Source organism: Manihot esculenta, chromosome 4 (assembly GCF_001659605.2).
Source record: "Manihot esculenta cultivar AM560-2 chromosome 4, M.esculenta_v8, whole genome shotgun sequence".
Taxonomy (NCBI): Eukaryota; Viridiplantae; Streptophyta; class Magnoliopsida; order Malpighiales; family Euphorbiaceae; genus Manihot; species Manihot esculenta.
The window spans coordinates 32,466,161-32,485,659 of NC_035164.2; the positions used below are offsets into that span (position 1 = coordinate 32,466,161).

The 19,499-nt window shown below is 32.5% G+C and overlaps 2 protein-coding genes and 1 long non-coding RNA gene across 4 annotated transcripts; 1 reads left to right on the plus strand and 2 right to left on the minus strand.

Annotated features, from left to right (window-relative positions):
- Positions 1 to 6,521: 6,521 nt before the first annotated feature.
- LOC110614119 lies at positions 6,522 to 8,033 on the plus strand. Its single transcript, XM_021755602.2, has 2 exons — positions 6,522 to 6,786; positions 7,120 to 8,033. The coding sequence occupies exons 1-2, from the start codon at positions 6,585 to 6,587 to the stop codon at positions 7,728 to 7,730; spliced, it is 813 nt and encodes a 270-aa protein (XP_021611294.1). The 5' UTR covers positions 6,522 to 6,584; the 3' UTR covers positions 7,731 to 8,033.
- A 5,148-nt stretch (positions 8,034 to 13,181) lies between these two features.
- Positions 13,182 to 13,811, minus strand: LOC110612676. The gene has a single exon (XM_021753454.1). The coding sequence runs from the start codon at positions 13,809 to 13,811 to the stop codon at positions 13,182 to 13,184; it is 630 nt and encodes a 209-aa protein (XP_021609146.1).
- Positions 13,812 to 15,365: 1,554 nt separating this feature from the next.
- LOC110614120 lies at positions 15,366 to 19,424 on the minus strand. 2 transcript variants are annotated; one of them, XR_002487737.2, is made up of 10 exons: positions 19,180 to 19,424; positions 18,843 to 19,062; positions 18,632 to 18,717; positions 18,320 to 18,541; positions 17,996 to 18,187; positions 17,762 to 17,870; positions 17,494 to 17,643; positions 17,279 to 17,409; positions 16,247 to 16,447; positions 15,366 to 15,668 (listed from the first exon to the last, which is right to left on the minus strand). It is a non-coding gene; the product is annotated as an uncharacterized LOC110614120 (long non-coding RNA). The 2 variants fall into 2 exon arrangements; XR_002487736.2 differs by having other exon boundaries at positions 16,247 to 16,518.
- Positions 19,425 to 19,499: the final 75 nt, after the last annotated feature.

Consider the following 19,499-nt stretch of genomic DNA (forward strand, 5'->3'; position numbering starts at 1 on the left):
TTCTTGCAATGAACTTGGAGTAGCGTTGTGAGCAATGGATGAAGAGTTCTCTCTATATATAATGGTGGTGGAGATGGTGGTGGTGGCGGTGGCGGGTGCTGATGATGAGTTGAAGCATAAAATATGGAGGTTTGAAAAATGCGTTTCTTTCAATCCATTAAGTAATATAAATTTGGAAGAAAATTTAACACACAAGGGATGACTTGTATTAGATCATGTACGTTTCTCAAATTTCACCTTTTTATGGAAAAATTTTACTTTTGGGTTGTTGAGTTGTGATTCTCAAGAGCTGCACTATTAGGGATATATACCTTATTAGATGGAGGCCCTCAATTTCAACAAGAGAAGAAAAAAATAAAAGAAAAGAAAAAGGGACTTACAATTAATTAGTTGTGAATGTAGATAAACGTGTTGATAACTCTAGTTGTATTAACTTTTTGTGCTCTTGGCGTGTGGTATTAATATTTGAGGGTGGAGTTCATGGATTTCAAGTTATACAAGGCAAGACACTATCAACCACTCTAAGTATAAATAAATTGAATTAAATTAAATTTTAACTCTATCAACTACTCTAAACGTAAATAAATCGAATTGAATCAAATTTTAAAGAGTTAAAATTTAATTTGTTAAAATTTTTTTAAATTCAATCTGAATTTAAAACATCAAAATTAATTTTAAATAATTTATAAATAATTCAATTTATTTAAATATATAACGAATTTTAAATTCAAATTAATAAATTTAAAATTAAATAATTTTAATTAAATAAAAATATATACAGATTAGTTTACAAACTTATAAAAAATAAATTTTTAAATTTTAACGATTTGAATTTTATAAATTTTAAAAGTGTAATTAAATTATGTAGATGTAAACTTTAAAAAATTTAGTTTTCACTCATAAAAATATATGCAGAATTTGAATTTAGTTTTTTTATGACATTAATTTCAATTTATCTAATGAGATTAGTTATGAGTCTGTTTGCAAGTCTACTCATAAATTCGAAAACGAATCAAACCTACAAGTTTTAAAGAGTTAAATAGTATAGAATTCAAATTTGATTTATTTATTAAATAAATCTAAAAATTAAATTCAAGTTTGACTAGTTTAGAAATCGAGTCGAATCCGATCAAATTTTTATCGACTCAGAATCTCAAATAATTTACAAATAATTTGATTCATCCACACCGTATTAACTGAACAAATTAATAAGACATTTGGAAATTTTCTAATTGACGGAGTTTGATTCCCCTTCACAGAGTCCAATTCCCTTTCATCCTCTGATACGGATCCAATAGGGCAAGTTTCTGACAATGGTGTGGAGCAAACTTATGTCATTCAAATGGATCTAAAAGGAGTTCAAAATCATATTCATATGATCCATATATATTTGGGGCGTGCTTCAACTCATATGGGACAGATTTGGTGCAACACTTGCAATCATAGGCTTAGGGAGCCTAATCAAACCCATGGGCTAAAACTACACAAAGGGAAGCCTAAAGTGAAGATCAAGTAAGGCTTTTGTGAAGATTCAGCATTGTTATGATGGGCTTGCTATATTTTTATCATTTAACACTTGTTTTATTTTAGCTTTGTTTGGGCTTGTATTCTGGCCATAATTTATCTTTTAAGTTTTAGAGTGTTGGGCCATGTTATGGGCTTATGTTTTAATACTTATGTGTTATGTTAGTGTGTGATTGGGTTTGGGCCTTATGTGTTTAAGTCAGGTCTAAGAAGAGTGTCTTAGGGTTTTATTTGTGTTTCTTCTTACTATATAAGGATAAGAAACAATTGTAAGAAGCAGCTTTTAATCAAAATTTCAGAATTATTTTCATGCCTTTGGCGTGTATTGCTTTGAGTGAGAGTGAGGATTTGCTTTCATCAATTGCACCAGGAATCTTGGCTTACTTATCAACTATTCGTTGTGGCGTTTGTCAGATTCTCATCTAAATCTTTCGATCATTGGTGTTTCAGCTTCTCTAAGTTTGGGGTGTCATAGGAGGTGGGTTTATCAAATCTTTGGATTCCGTATCTACTTGTGCGTGTGGGTTTGAGGCTTGTGCCATAGGGTTCCGCGTCAGTTGGTATCAGAGCTAAAGTGAGGTAAATTCTTATTTATCTCAGGATCTAGGGTTTTTTTTCTGAGTTTTCCTTTTCTTCGTTATTGATTTTGGTGAAAGCTTTTGTGCCCATGGCTGCACCATCTTGATTATTAGTCATAAAAAAATAAAATAAAATCGAAATTAAAAAAAAAACGAAAATCAAAAACAAAAACAAAAAAGAAAAAGAATTGCCTTTGCTATAGTTATCTTGATCTGGCCGAAATTGTGATATCCTTCCTTTTTCATCTATATTTTCTTACCTATCTCAATTGATTGCTGTAGTTTATGGGAATCAATTTTGAATTTTGAATTTTGATTTGGGTTGAACCCAAATTAGGAGACAAAAGAAATCTGCCTAATTCCTTAAGGTGCACATTTAAGGCAACTGGATCTAAATCGATTTGGTGTCAAATCCTTTTTTTTTTTAATGCCCATTTTCGTCCATATTTCTGATCTGAGAGAAATTTATATTTTTTTTTATTCTAGTTGTGGTGTTTTGATACTTGCCTTTTTGGGTAGATTTAAATAGATCCATATTTAATTTACATTGAAGTGAATTAAATTCAAACTTTTGTCCAGATTCGTCTTTATTTCAATTCAAAGTTTCTTTTTGGTTTAAGCTTGCTTTTACTTCCTTGACATTGCTGGAGTATTGTTTGCTTGTGTCTATACTCTAGATAATAACCTAGTTCATGTGTTACTTTCCAAATTGTCAGTGTCTTCTTTCTAGTTTTTGCGCGCTTCGTTCTTTCTTTAGGTTTTCTTTTTTTTTGTTTCATTAAACGCACCTTGTGGTTAGTTGGTTGACCTTAGTTTCTGAAGTGCAATTGAAGAATCAACAAAAGAGTGGTAAGTGTGCAAATACTTGAGTTCTTTCTTTTCTAACACAATATTTGCTAGTTCTCTTTGTTCTTTGTTGATTCAAGGTAGGATGAGTAAAGATCAGAATATCTCACCAGCGTCCACTTCTACAAGAATACCTCAAAGAACTCATAATTGCAATAATGACTGTGATGATTCGGATGTGTCTGTTAATAATGTGTTGCTTGCTGCACATTGTGAGATGCTTGTTGCTAGGCGTGCTCTGAATATGCAGGTTAAAGAAGAAAGCCTGGAACAACGGGAAAACATATTTCACACTAGGTGTTTGGTTAATGGAAAAGTGTGTACTGTCATTATTGATGGAGGTAGTTGTGCAAATGTGGCTAGTGTGTATATGGTGGAGAAATTGGGCTTGGCTTCTATTAAACACCCTAAGCCATACAGATTGCAATGGTTGAATGGTTGTGGTGAGGTCAGAGTTACACGCCAGGTGGTTATACCATTTTCTATTGGTAGGTATAAGGATGAGATCTTGTGCGATGTGGTACCTATGCAGGCAAGCCATATATTGTTGGGTAGGCCGTGGCAATATGATAGAAAGGTGCAACATGATGGGCTCAATAACAAGTACTCATTCACTCATGAAGGACAGAAGCTTATACTCGCTCCTTTATCACCTCAAGAGGTATATGCCGATCACATAAAAATGCTGGAGAGGGAGAGGGAGGCTTCGGCCTTGGCTAAAAAGGAGAGTGAGAGCTTGAGTTCTGTGGAAAAAATGAGAGAAAAGAGTGAGTTTGAGGGTAAAGAGGCTGGAAAATAATCAAGACTAGTTCAAGGAGGGAAGGTGGAGAAAGAAAAGGAGAAAGAAGAGGCTAAAGTTCCAATCTCAACTTCCATAGATATTGAAATTGAAGAGGAAGTTGTAATGCATGAATATAATGTAGTTGTTGTTGAGAATTCCATCAATGAACTTATAGAAGAGGTTGTGAATGATGAGGGACATGGGGAGCACGTGATTGATGAGGTGGAGGAGGCGAATGAGACTGTTTTGAAAGTTGTAGAGGAGAATGGGTCACATCCACATGATCTTTCTATGACTAATATTTTTATGCCTAGTTCATTTGTTCTTGGTGTGCAGGTTGTTGATGAAAACATTCATGACGAAAGTTTTATCCTATTTCCACCTATTCAAAAGGAGGTCTTTGAAGATACATGGGTTCCTAAAGCTTCCCTTTTTGACATAAATATTAGCAAGATTCGAGGACGAATCTTTTCTAAAGAAGGAGAGAATGATACGGATCCAATAGGGCAAGTTTCTGACAATGGTGTGGAGCAAACTTATGTCATTCAAATGGATCTAAAAGGAGTTCAAAATCATATTCATATGATCCATATATATTTGGGGTGTGCTTCAACTCATATGGGACAGATTTGGTGCAACACTTGCAATCATAGGCTTAGGGAGCCTAATCAAACCCATGGGCTAAAACTACACAAAGGGAAGCCTAAAGTGAAGATCAAGTAAGGCTTTTGTGAAGATTCAGCTTTGTTATGATGGGCTTGCTATATTTTTATCATTTAACACTTGTTTTATTTTAGCTTTGTTTGGGCTTGTATTCTGGCCATAATTTATCTTTTAAGTTTTAGAGTGTTGGGCCATGTTATGGGCTTATGTTTTAATACTTATGTGTTATGTTAGTGTGTGATTGGGCTTGGGCCTTATGTGTTTAAGTCAGGTCTAAGAAGAGTGTCTTAGGGTTTTATTTGTTTTTTCTTCTTACTATATAAGGATAAGAAACAATTGTAAGAAGCAGCTTTTAATCAAAATTTCAGAATTATTTTCATGCCTTTGGCGTGTATTGCTTTGAGTGAGAGTGAGGATTTGCTTTCATCAATTGTACCAGGAATCTTGGCTTACTTATCAACTATTCGTTGTGGCGTTTGTCAGATTCTCATCTAAATTCTTCGATCATTGGTGTTTCAGCTTCTCTAAGTTTGGGGTGCCATAGGAGGTGGGTTTATCAAATCTTTGGATTCCGTATCTACTTGTGCGTGTGGGTTTGAGGCTTGTGCCATAGGGTTCCGCGTCATCCTCTCTAAATACCAACGGAAAAAAAAAAAAAAAAAGTTATATGGAGCAAGGGTTTACTTGCCAATTAATCAACCTCATTTAGTGGTAGTAATGCATAATTTTGCATGGACAATTAGAAGAAAAAAGCTAAAGTTTAAGATAATTTACTTAAATATTTCATTTGTAAAAGTTTAAAAATTTTAAATATTGCCAAATAAAACTTGTAGTTAAGGTAATCAAATTCCTTAATTTTACAATTCTCGTCTTAATGAGATTTTATATTTTTAGTAAATAATTTAAAATTTAGGATGTTTTCTTATTATGTAAGTTTAATAGACAAAATTTAATTTTTTTAATTAATTTTAAGTATTGACTGTAATTATATTAACCTCAGTTTAAAATTAAAATATTTAAAATGTGTTATGGATTAAATTATCCTTTATTTTACAAATCAACAATTACTAATTCTTGAAAGGAGTTATTTGTTATAAATATAACTGATGAAAAGTTTAATTGAATTAATTAAAGTGTGAAAAGTTTTGAAAATAAATATGTTTTACAGAATTTATAAATTTATATAAAAAAAATTACTATATAGTCTATATAATACGAAAAAAATTTATTAATTAATTTTTTAATTTTAAAAATTATATTAAATATTTATAAAATTTTAAAAAATTATTAATTAATTTTCTATTAATTTTAACTATTAAATATTTACTATTTAATTTCTATAAAATAAAAAATGCATATGACACTTTCAAAATAAAAATTTTAAACCAATAACGGAATATAATATTATTAGAGGAAACAGTTATAAAATAATTTCTAAAAATTTAAATTCAAAATATAATATTATTAGAAGAAACAGTTATAAATTCCAAAAGATTAGTTTTCTATAAATTATAAAATAGACATATTAAATATTCAATCAAAAATACCAAAAAAAATTCACAAGATCTTTTTTATCATTTCATGCAAAAAAGAATCCAGATTGATAAAAATAATAATAAAGGAGAAGAAGACGTCTTTTAAGGTTTGAAAATTAAAATTATTATTTTTTTCATGTAAAAAACAACAATTTTAAATGCTAAAATGGTTTGAAATAAACTATTTCATCATTTTAGTATTTTTATGATTTATGAAATTTAATTTTACATTATTGTACTTCTCTTTAATTAACATACTAAAAAAATATTTTTTAAAATTTTTATATTAATAATATTTATTTACATGCTATTTGAATATAATAAAATAATATAAGCCATGTTATAAAATCATTAAAATACACTCTTTCGACTCAAATTTTAAATTTGAATATAATTATAATAAATTTTATAATTTTAAATAATTTTATTAATTTTTAAAATTTTGAATTAAATTGAAAAATAGTGAAAAATTTTAGATTTTTTTATGTAAATGGGAAGTTTTAAAAAAGAATTAAAATAAGAATAGTAGAAAAAATGACATATATTAGAAATGCTATTTGCTACTACGACACCGTTTCTTTGATAACAGAAATAACTAACTGAATGAAACGATTTTGAGAGGCAGAATTCGGAGCTTGGCGAAATAGAGAGAGAGAAATGGATAGCAATGTGAGACAAGAACGAAGGAGGAAAATCGTGGAAAGAGGGGGTGATCGCTTGGCTCTCATCACCGGCCAGGTCCAAACTCTCAGTAGATCGCCGTCGTCACCATCTCCAGCTACTCAACGTCAACGTCATGCACACACAGGATCTTCCCCATCAATTGTCTTCGCTACTGTTGATAATGCTCAAATCAATGGTGCCCATTTTCTCAAATCTGTTTATTAGTATAATACTACAATTTCCCTGATTGATTCATTATTGTTGATACTGGTTGTGCTCTAATGATTAGATTTGCCATTATTTCTTATATAAATAATTTATATTTGAATTATTGAGTTAATCTTAATGAAACCGTCCGAAGAAAAATTGTTAAATTTTCTTGATCTTATTTAAAACTGAAAGAATCCCTAAGACCTCTTCCTCTTTTTTTTAATCACAATCATTCTGATAAATTAAGATTTAGCATTTGATCCTATTGCTGAATGGTGAAAATTAGTAGGTGTATTCATGAATGGGTGCATGTTTGCAGCTGGTCCTGAGGAAAAAGATGATGATTCTGATTCCATGTTCACGAAGGTCAGCACCATGAATAAGTATCCAGGGGCCAGAAACTTCCATAAAGGGAACGAAGCGAAACCTCGCTCGGTGAAATTTTTGACAAATCCCGACCCCCTGACCAAATTGCAGGAGCAGGATTCGGAGATCACATCATCAGTTCAAAAGGCATCGACTCATTCCAATTTTTTCTCTTCCAAACAGATTAATACCTGCATTATAGCTTCTGAGAGAACGCGAGTTACTTGTTCTCTTATTATAGCTTCTTTAGTGATTATATCTTACATTGATTATCAACTGTTTGGATTTGACATCGTGAGTTCAGAGAGCTTCATTGCCAGGCCTTTCTATATAATTCTGCTAACTGATGTAACCATTGTGCTTTCTCAATTGTTTCTGGAAAATGCAAGAGACTGTGATGAGGTTGAGAAAGAAATAAATGCAGCTCAGGAGGACGAAGATAACTTGGCTGGAGCGGTCAATCTCTTGGAGAGAGGTTTGGTCCTGTACCAGGCCATTCGTGGCTTCTTCATTGATTGCAGTATTTATGTGGTTGTGGTCATCTGTGGCCTCTCTCTAGTGTAGCTTTGTCTACAAATAAATAGTTTTCTAGGCACTGCAGCCAGAAAATAACTTTTGTTGACTTACCTCTTTTCATTTATATATTTTCTCGCTTTTGAAGAATATTACATTTTCTTTGGTGATAGCTTTCCCTAATCTCTGTCTATTTTGCATTGCAAATAAGATAATCTAATTCATAAGCAATTAGCATTTGCTTATCTTGGTTTGCAGGTAAAGTAATATGGCTGTGTTGCAAGTCATAACTTTAGAGGTTGTAAGTTCAAATATTGAAGTAAATACTGGTGTCTTTCCGTTTAATGATCTTTTAATATTTTTGTTCTATGGGGCCAATTATTGGAGCTTATGTTTTAAGTTTTTTCATTTATGATCCAAGAATATCCATAAAGTGCTTTTATGTTGGCTGCCCAAAAGATTTGAATAGCTCACTAATTGAAACCTAATAACATGTGGTACTTTTTTGGGGATAAGGGATTAATTATTACTTTATCCAATTCATTTACAACTATAATGATAATTGTTGAAATGGTATTAATTGTTGGGCTGCTGTTAGGTAGTGGATATACTGGGACATGATTGTGTCTTCAGGTCATGACCAGACCAAGGCTTTGAGATTGAGAGAAATGAACAGCAGCAATTCTAGACAACTTACACAAAGGCCTATGTGTTTTTTCTTCTTTTTTTTTTTTTTTTAACCAATTATACATGGAGCAATAAAAGTTAATTGCCATTGTTAATTTCACTAATATGTAAAACACAGACATGAAGAATAATGCAAAAAGAGTAGTAGGTGAGACTGATGAATGGCTTAGAAGGGTGGGGTAGATAAGCTCCTAAATTATTAAAGCTCCACAGCTGGTAAGGATCATCTTGTTGGTGACTAGGTGAGGTTTCTTCAAATACATTCAATGAATTTGGGGACCATTTTTACTCATAAAATTTTGACCATTTGTATGTAAGGTCATCCATGGTTTAGTTGTCAAGTCTTTCCCATAGCAATCAGTTGAAGTGGAGCCAAAAAATGATTAAAGGATAATGAATTTTTCTTTCCTTTAGTACTTAGCCTTACATATGTGTCGCCTTGGTTCTCATTATAATGGAATTATTGCTTGAAAATGAATGTTTATGTTTCCATATGGTTAAACAAGATAAAAAAGAGAGAGAGAGAAGAAGAAGAAACAGGACACTGTTGTTTACAAGAAAATCAACTGCAACATACAAAGGCTTGTCGACAATTAGCGGCCAGAGGTTAAATGTTCAAACAATAACGACTAGCTAAAATCTCAGACTTCAATATTTTAATTATAATATTATAATTTTGAATATTGCCAGTTGTTAAATTTAATGCTGATTCAAATGTTAAACTTAACAAAGATTCTAAACCAACAAGCCCTTTATTTGTGATAGTGGTGTTTACTCAATAGTTAAGTTGGGGCAAAACACAGAAAAAAAGGAAAATAAAATATAACAGGTGAAACAATATCTATCTTAGGAATGATTCACTAATCCAATTTAAATGAGATGCATTTTCTGGATTTCCCCATATAGTTTGATATTAGTCAATTAATTTCTTGTCAGAGCAAAGAGTAAAATTCTTCTAGTTTGTTGTTGTGCTTATTGTTTTTACCAACTTCTATCTTGAACAATAAATAAGTTTGTTGCCAACCTTAGTAGGTGAAATTGATATTCAAGTTGTCGTTTGCTCTGTTATAAAACCAGTAGCAGAGACACCATAAATCCAGCAGTTGGTGCAATCAAGACTTGGTTTCAATGCAATAATTTAACTTACAGAAGCAGCATATAACAGTAAAGCTTCTTTGTTTGTTGGCTGGTTTTAAGTATTCAGAATAACAAATCCCCCCCACTTTCGGTCTGTAGGGCTCCTCATGAAGTATATCACATGAATGCAGCACCTTAAAAGAGATTCTGCATTGGACCCACTAAAGGAAACTGCTTTGGGATGCTTAAAATTGCATCACCAAAATTCGACATAGCTACTTGCTAATGCTATCCCCTCCTTTATAATCTTGGGAAAGTGCTAAAGGTAAAGGAGCCTAATATCTGAGATTCTCTAATTTAGTTTTGGTGGCTTTTTCTTTTCAACTTGAGATTAGATTGATTGTTGCCCACTTTGTCTTTTGGTGGTAACCCACATGTGAGTTGCTTGCTCTTGCTCATTTGAAATGTAGGACTAATGAGATAAGCACCTGATCATTAGATTATGAGCTCAATGATGAAGTGTTCTGTGTCCATAAGCTGTGTTGTGGCAGAGTTAGCTAGGTTAGAGGATCACAAGGGGAAAGGGAAAGGCAGAGAAATCAACAATGGAGTTGAGGCTTAGTAACTCTTTTGATATGGGAACTTTTGATTCCATTACGAGGTAAACAGGACATCCTCTACCATTATAGGAATATACAACTTTTTTACTTGTTTGAACTGAAATCAGCATACAGTCCTAATGAGACAGCTGGGCCCCTGTGTGACAAAACTGGTGCACATGGCCTGACCTCAACATATGCTATGAACTCACTGCATATCCTCAAGAATCCCATTTTAGACAAATAAGCTTTTTCCTTCACAAGAGGAAGAGGAGGAAAACATAATCAGTCTTGCTTGATAATGACCTTGATTTTCACCCCATTTTAGAGTGAATAGTATATTTATTTTTCCTTGAAGTTTCACCTTGAGTTTTTTTTTATCATATTCATAATTTTTTTTAATCATTAGAGCCATTTATGGAAAACTTAATTTTCCCTGAAAATTTCCAGGCACATGCATATAAAATGAAAATGTCAAAACCTATTTCATTAATTTATTGAGCCAGCAATCAGCTTCTACCATTATAAATGTTGGTTGAAAGATCCCATTATGAATGGGTCACATGCATCCATGTATCATTCTGCTTATATAGATAGTCAGCTGGTACAGTGCCCCCACACTTGTGCAGTGTGGACCACTAAAGCAAAATGATTATTATAATTGACTAATTAGTAGCTCAAACCAAGCTGCACCATCCCATTAATTATATATCTAATACTAAAATAATAAATCACTTATCACTGGCTTTCAACATTTAGAAATCCATAAACAAAATTCATTTTCAAATGGGCCCTATAATTTTTTTATGGGAAAAGTATTTTTTTATGGTATATTTCAGAATTCTGTAATTTAATTTTATTAATCAAAATAATATCCAATAATATAAATTTTACGTTAATATAAAATTTAAAAATTATTACGTTAATATAAAATTTAAAAATTATTTTTATTTGTTAATAGTATGATACCACGATATACTATTTAATATGAAATTAAATCACGGTTTGATAAGAAAGTGAAAAATTGAGAAAATATCTTTTTTTTTTACTTTTCTTTTTTTAATAACTAAAGCATTTCTTGAAGTTGCATAAAGATGTTCTACATAATTAGTTAAGTGTTATCTTTGATTAGTCAATAATCATTGTCTAGATTATGGTAGGTTGCTTTAATTTTACTATGAAAGAAAGAAAAAGATAAGGCAAGAATGGATGGGCCAAGAACATATAAATCCAAAAGCATCTTCAGTTACTTCTTATCTAAGTGACAATAAGGAGAAGCAGAAGAAGAAAACACAAGAAGAAAGTGAAAATAATTCTAATACACCTAAAAAATACAAAAGAAAAAAAAATTACATTTTGAACATCAAGAAACTATAACAGAGAGATGAAAGAAATCTCAAAACTCCATTACATTTCCCATACTCTATACCCAAGAATGTGCCTTTTCAAAGATCCTGGAAGGGACAGCAAACCTGGCAGAGAAAGAACGAGACATATTCTCAGGATCAGACCACATTAAACCTTGATCGAAATTCTGAGAATAAGTGTAAGGATCATAAGAGAAATGCATCCGATTACTGGCAGAAGAGCAATCAAAGATTTTCTTCTTTTCCCTCATTATTTTCCTCCACAACAATCTCCACCTTGGCCTCTTACCTGCAGAACTGCTCTCCAACACGTTAAACGACGACGCCATTCTGTCATATCGACCTTTCACGTAGGCATCAGAATTGCACCAGGTCCCAAGTTCCATGGTGGCTAGCTTGACAGATCTTGGAAGTTCAATATTTTTTTTTTTTGTTAAGAGGAAGCAGGTGCAGCTAGCTCTGTGGACGTTATATAGAGTAATGTGAAGGTGGTCTCAACGTCAAAGTTGCAGATATACAAGTTGATTAGTTTTGAGACATGATCACATGGAATAATGGAGGGGTAAAGTTGTCTTTTTAGTTGGGTATATTTATGACATGGCCAGGATTTTAATCCTGAAATTAAGTAAAGGATGTAGTTTAGTTGGACTTTGTTAGAACATTTTGAATGTTTCATGGCTGAGTTGACTGCCAATTTATAGATGTGAGCTTTCAACAGCTGATATTGATTTCTAGTTTCATTGGGTCTCTTTCGTTGGATAATATCAATATTTTGCAGTTTTAGTTTTTCCTCAATATTTTTGTAATTTTAGCTAAATTTCAAAATTAATATTTCAAATTTATTTTTTATATCCTATTTTTTTAAAAAAATTATCTTAAAATTTTTGTTCACTTACCTTCTTTCAAACTATAATAATATATAAATTAATTATTATAATTTTATTTAATTTTAAAAATTTCTCAAAATATTTATTAATATTTAATAAAATTTAATATATTAAAAAAATAATTAAAAAATTAATAAAAAATAAAATAGAAAAAAATTATAAAACAGAGAAAGTAATTCATATTACCTTCCATATATTACAAAGTTAAACTTTAGATATTGATTTTCACAATTTGATTAAAATTGCATTCAATTAAAAAAATTGAGATAATAAATATAAAATTAAAATATTTGAATTAAAGTATAAAAGTAAGTAAAGATTGACCTATGGTCTAATTGGCTTTTTTATTTTTTTTCCAAAAAGAGTTTTCCCATCAAATTAATTCACACATTTTCGTTTAAAACTCAATAATTTCAACATTGGACGAGAAATAGCAAGTCAACCAAACAAAGTATAACACAAAATTAAATTTTTGGAAATTGAAACTTAAATTACCTATTATTATTTTTGGGAAAATTGTCTTTTATATATAATTATTGTGACTGTGATGATATCGATTTTTTAAAATAGTACTTAATATTTTAAATTATTAAAAATATTATATAAAATAATTAAGTTATAAATTATGAAATATAATTACCCATAATGTATAACTAATTACTATTAAAACTTACTTAAATCAAATTTATATAAATTTATACAGATGATTTTCATTTTTATTTTGCACTACAGATTTACAACCGGATTTAAGCAAGAATTTCACTTAACAAAATTGAAAAAATTTCCCTTAGAAGTAATAATAATGCACAAATCTTTCCATACAAAAATTGAAAGAATTAATTAATACATTGAAAAAAAAAATTCTTGTTATTTGTAAAACGGTAATTAATTGGACTTGATAATTAGTTTTCTAGAAATAGCAACCCCAAATCCAGCCAACAGTATCAATGTCTCATCAATCTCCTCCATTGGCGACTCTTGTATGCCATTCTTATGAAAAGTTTCATCACAGAAACCGAAATTGGAACTGGCAGCAGCAAGCAAATCATCGACTGATTTCATATCATGAGCAGTAGAAGCAGCCATAGCATTTCCAAGATCATCAATGACCTTATTGTAAGATTCTACACATTTATTAAGGCAGCTTGAAATCACCGGCGACTGCGACGGATTCTTGGCAGCTTTCTTGGAAATGACGATGGCTCTATCTACTTGTTTATATATTGCTTCCATGATCATGGCGACGACCGAAACGGCATCTGTAGAACCAGGTGTGTATGGAGCCATAAAGGAGATACATTTGCGAGGGTCTTCAGTAACCCCGCATATTTTTTCAAGGGAAGGATCGACAGGCGGCACTGGGGCGTTTGAGAGCTGAGAGGCAAATAAAGATGACGCTTTCGACGGCTGTTGTTGGGCAGGCGTTGCCGATGGGGACATCTCAGAGGAATGAACACTAGAGAATGAGAGAATAGAAGAAAGCAAAAGCAGAGCAAAGGTCGGCATGGACTCCATTTTTGTAATATTGTGTTTATGATGAGATGATGAAGAAATGAAGACGAAAAGAGGAATCTTTGTGGAGAAGTCAGAGAGAGTTTTTATTTATAAACAAAAATAGTTTCAGACAAATAGCGAGTTTCCGTTTATGCATGAGATTACGGTTAGGCATGAAAGGTGGTAAATTCATTCTTTTGAATTTCTTCTTTGCTTTCTTTTTATGGGGATTTTGGAATGTGGTAGTTACAAATTATAGTTAAAGTGGTTGTAATTAGGTTATTTTAGTATCTTCACCTATTAATTATTAATTTTGTTTTTCATTTTTCTAATCTATAAAAAAGGGATTTTTTTAAAATCTTTTAAAGCACAATAAAATACATTCAAAGTAAAAAAGAAAAAAAGAAAAAAAGAAATGCTAAGTTCATAGTGTTTTTGTATAAATATATTTTCTAAGTTATGTATCAAGAAGGCTTAGCTCAATAGTATTATATCGTCTTTAAAACGGGGGCTAGAAACCAAGGTATATTTTAAAATTACATATACCATATCATTTATTAAACATTCATGAAATATCACATTATAATAATAAAATTAATCTTTTATCATATGAAAATTTTATTAATTAATTTTTTTATTTTAAAAAATATATTAAAATATTTCTCACATTTTAATTAATTCATACAGTTAATTATTTTATTATTTAATTCCTATAATTTTAAAAAATTTATTAATCAGATTTTTTATTTTATAAAAAATCTATTAATTAACTTTCTATAATTTTAACTTTTTTTATAATACTTGAGAGTTAAGTAAATCGAATTAATTTTAATATTTAATTTAGTTTTTTAAAAAAATTAATGTAGTTCAATTTTAATTTTTAAAATTTGTAATTTAATTAGTTGGGTTGGATTTTAGAAGAAAAATAAAAATTGATTTTGAAGAAATATACTGTAAAGATTGTTCGAATGTGTGTGGCATCTCAATGTGGCCCAGTGGTAAAATACTTCCAATAATAATTGCAGCGAGTCAGTATTGCAGCACCACATCTGCAGCAACGACTCACCAACTCCGACGCCGCAGCACCACGACGCCAGACTTGCACCTTCATCTCCCAGATTATTTTGCATCTAATTTAAGACCCAGATTAATTTTTTATTTATTTATAATTTTAGTGTTAATTTTTTTCTTCAATTGTAAACATTCCCTTTGTATATTATAAATTTGAATGATTGAGATTGAGTTTGTAGTGAATATAAATTTGATATTTGAATTATTTGAGTGATAAATGACTTTTAATTGGGATAAAAGAGGAAAAAGAGAGAGTTAGAGAGAGATTGAGAAGAACTGCAGAACTGAATTTCAAACCAAATTGAATTAATTTATTTTATTTTGATTCAATTTTAAATAGTTTTATATTATAGATAGTTTGATTCGATTTTAATAATAATTAAAATTTTAATTTTTTAGTTTATTCGATTCGATCTAATTAAATTAATCAGATTTAAATAAAAATTATCCGATCAGTGTATATATATATATATATATATATTCATCCATTTAGGTAAAAAAAATTATGAATTTGCCCATCAAATCTTTAAAGAGATGAATAAGAGCTTTGATATACATTACCTTCCAAGGGAACTCGAAGAATTGAAAACCAAGCTTACCAGTGAACACCGTAGCAGTTATCCAAGGGCAGCCTGCCCCTGGCCAAATCCTCAAGCAAGGAAATCACATCAGAGAATCTTGACCCATTAAACTCTATCCCAAGTCTCAACATCTACGTAGGACGTGGCTACGGCCCTCACGTGCCCTTTCCCTGATCTCACCTTCCCCAGCCTCTTCCCTCTATAATTGAGAGCAACATCGATGTGCCTAAAATCCATGGAGTAAAAATCCACATTAATTACTTTTACAGTGAGGTGCAGTTATACGTCAATGCTGATTATGGGCAAGGTGTGGACGCGTAATTTGTTTAGCCGTAACTAAACGATCTTTATGGAGGGATAGGAGGACCGGAAGGGGTAGATGATAGAAGCCAAGAGGAGAAACATGAAGGTAGTGATGACTATTCGCCAAAGATAATGGCGGATGTGGAGGTGGTAGGAGGGTAAGACGTTGCAGTTTTGATGGTGTTGACATTGAATAGGAGCGTAGTAGTAAGGAAGTTGCTGTTCAACTTTGGAAGCAGCCATGGGTGGGAGAGAGAGGAAGAGAGATGGAGGGAGTGTGAGCTTCTGGAGGCAAGGTAAGGGGAAGTGGAGGAGAGGACTTTTTTGGTTTATTGCTCTTCAATGTGTTTTGTTTTTGTGTGGAAAATGTGAAGGGAACTTCCTAGCTGTTGTACAGTTTGTTTCATGGAAGGAAAAAAAAAAAATTTACTCCCTGTATTATAAAAAAAAATTATTAATCACGCATATTAGTTAAGGGCAGATTGAAGCCTAAAACTTTACCACTTCTTAGTAGGGAAACAAAAAGGACGTCCTGTGCTCCTTCAAATTTGCTTGGCGCTAAGATAATCGCATGTCTTTGCTTGGAAGGAGACTCTTTTGTTCGTTTAAGCTCTGAAAGGTCATCCTCACAATATCTCGATCAGAGGCTATATTAGGAACACTCTCCATCTCACTTTTGCAACTTTGCCATCTTCTCCTTGCCTGCTGAAAGTTTATCTAGTGTTTTTATCTTTTGAAGAAAAATATTGGACAGCTGCAACTTCCTCGTGCGGCTGTAAGAACAAGAGCAAAGCTTAAATAGGAACCAATCTTCCTCCAGCAAAAGAAAACAAATGACTTTCAATTTATAAATGAAGCAGCCAAAAAAAAAAAATCAAGACTCAAAATGACTTGTGTAAGTATAGGCATATCCTACACATTTGAAAAAAAAAAAAAAGTAGTGAAACTCGAATCCTTGAAAAAGTGAAATATCCACCCATAACGCTAGAACTCAGGCAGTACTGTAAAAGACGACCTTTCACTTTTCTCTTCAAAACCCTTTAGAAATCGGATTCTAGAGACTCAGATGATATTGATTAAGATATCAGAATTTAACATACAAATCCAAGTACACATAAGAAAGAAATAGAGATAATGAGCAGAACTGATGTTCTGTATTGAAGTTCAGTAGAGAAGAAAAATTTAGGAGACAATTCTCCCAAGCAGGATATACACCAACTTCCAATTACAAGATAAGTCACTCAATGCCCTCTCTATTCCTCTTGTTCCTTTTTATAACCCCACCCATGCTTATGTCATGCACTGCTGTAACTGATTCATAGTATCTTTCAGCACTACTCCACAAGGAAGAACAACAGCAACTGATTCAAAGAATTCTTACAAAACATTACACCAATACTAAACCCTTTTTCCCCATGGAAACAATCCCAATAGTTCCATAGTGAACCTTGATCAACAGGAAGAAACGACCCATCTAATCATGATAAAAAGAAAGGTAACTATTATGGATCGGCTATGAGACAACAACAATACCTGTTAAGTGCTTCTGCCTTCTTTCTCTCATCAGCTGACAAGAGAACTGGAGTGGCATATTTAGGTAGTGAGTCGTGCTGTTGCTTTTTCTCCCTTAACCAGGCTTCTGCTTCTACACATTCATTCAATACCTACAACATATACAAGTAATGCTTAAAGAACGTCAAACGAGGAAAAGAAGTGAGACCAGGTAAAGAGAGATCAGACAAGCCTACCTTTTGCTTCTCAGTCACATCAATGTGATCAAATTTAGGATCACTGGACAATGCTGCCTCTCTATAACTATTAATACAATAAGAAAGTTGATCAATTACAGATCCCCTCTGCGTGTACACCTTGTAGCGCTTTTCAATTGGATCACCTTGCTGCAATTATCAAACACAAAATGCAAACAAGAACAATTAACAGCTAAAAGATATAAAAAAAGAAAGAAACAATAAATAGCCATCGCAACTAGCAAAGGAAAAAATTATGGAAACACACCTTTTTGAGTCCTTCAAGCTTGGCAATGTAACGCCTTTGGTTTCACCCTCACCATCTTCAGACTACCAATCTTCTAAATCCAGCAACTTGGTTGTGAATTCTTCCCTCTCTGGATCGGTGACAAATATATTTGTTACTAAGCCGAAGAATAACAGAATTAATAGATTACATATATACACTGTGAACCCAAGGCTATCAATCGAAGCCATGCAAAAAGTAGCAAGAGAAATCCACCTTGTTTCTCATATCATAGACATAAGCTTCAACAGCATTTTTCCAGTCTTTGGTTTCTTCCATCGCTTAATCTTGCAACGCCATTTCACACTCCTTTTCTACTGCTTTCTGCACATCTGCTAGGAGCATTCCACCATAAACTAGCTCTGGAATAGGTATATCTGTCTTCTTTACCTTCTTTGGAGCCTCAACCTAACAACCACATATAACTAACCAGCATTAAGTACAGAGCACATTTCCAAGGTGAGAGTAGCATTACTACATAATTGAAGAACCATGATAAATTTCACATAAAATCCAGTTATACATATTTAGGCTACTTACCTTGGTTTCAGTTTCCATTTGTGTGGGCTTGTCCCTGGATTCAGAAACACCATTCTCAACCCCAGAAGCATCAGCAGTTCCTTTAGCATCTCACATATTGACATCAGCCTCACTAGAACTGGGAGGAGCAGCATCACTAGGAGCTTCATCAGTGTCCATGTTTGTAGCTTCCTCTGCTGGCTCTTTTGTGACAAGGACTTCAACCTCTTCTTGCTCCAAAAGCTGACACAAGAACCAAAGAAATGAATGGTGGCGTTCAATCTAAGATTAAAAGAATGTAACTAGAATCCACCAAAGCTCGAAAAGACTCACTGTTGCCGACTCGACAGATGCAGATTTAGGCGAACTTTCACCTTCACTTTTGCTCTCTCACTTGTCGAACACTGGAAAGAACCAATCTGGAATAGAATGGAAAGAAAAAAAGCAGCCACAATATAAGTTATTGAAACTTGGGTGAAAATCACCGCCATGATCATGTAAACAAAGATCACAAATTACTGACTGGTGTAAACTAACTCCTTACCATATAGTACTAATTTTAGCGGACACCTGCAACTCGCTCACATCAGCATACTATATGTCAACGGTGAATGTCCCCGACCTGTAGAATGTCCAAGCCTTCATACTAGATTGCCCGTGGGGAAGACAACAGTGCTTTGCTGATTATCAGCTGCTCCATTTTGAGAATCTGGAGCATCACCTTTCCATGATAAAGCAACAGAAAATGGAAAGCTCTCGTGGACCTATAAATAAAACCACAAATTCATAAAACAAATCATGCTAAAAAAATGCACAAATAGAGAAAGAAACATTGCTATGCTCCAACTTTGGTTCTTCGAGCAAATATGGACCTATAATACCTAACAATTTCGCAATATCCCAAATTTCACCGTGGAGACAGACTTTGAGGTTGGTCCATGCATGGCGGAGCAGAGGGCATGGGATTAGAAATCTACCTTCTTACACCTGTTGGCCGCGGAATCGAAAGATGGCTACTGCTTCGCAATGGAAGAAGAATAAGAAGGGGAAGAGGGATAACGGAGGACTATGGCAGAGAGATGGTGGCCCTTGTGGGTTTAATATTAGTGTGGAAATCTATCATGAGAAACTAGAGCAATTTTTCAAATAATGAATAAAAGAAAAAATAATTTTAAAATCATTTAGGATCTCAAAATATTTT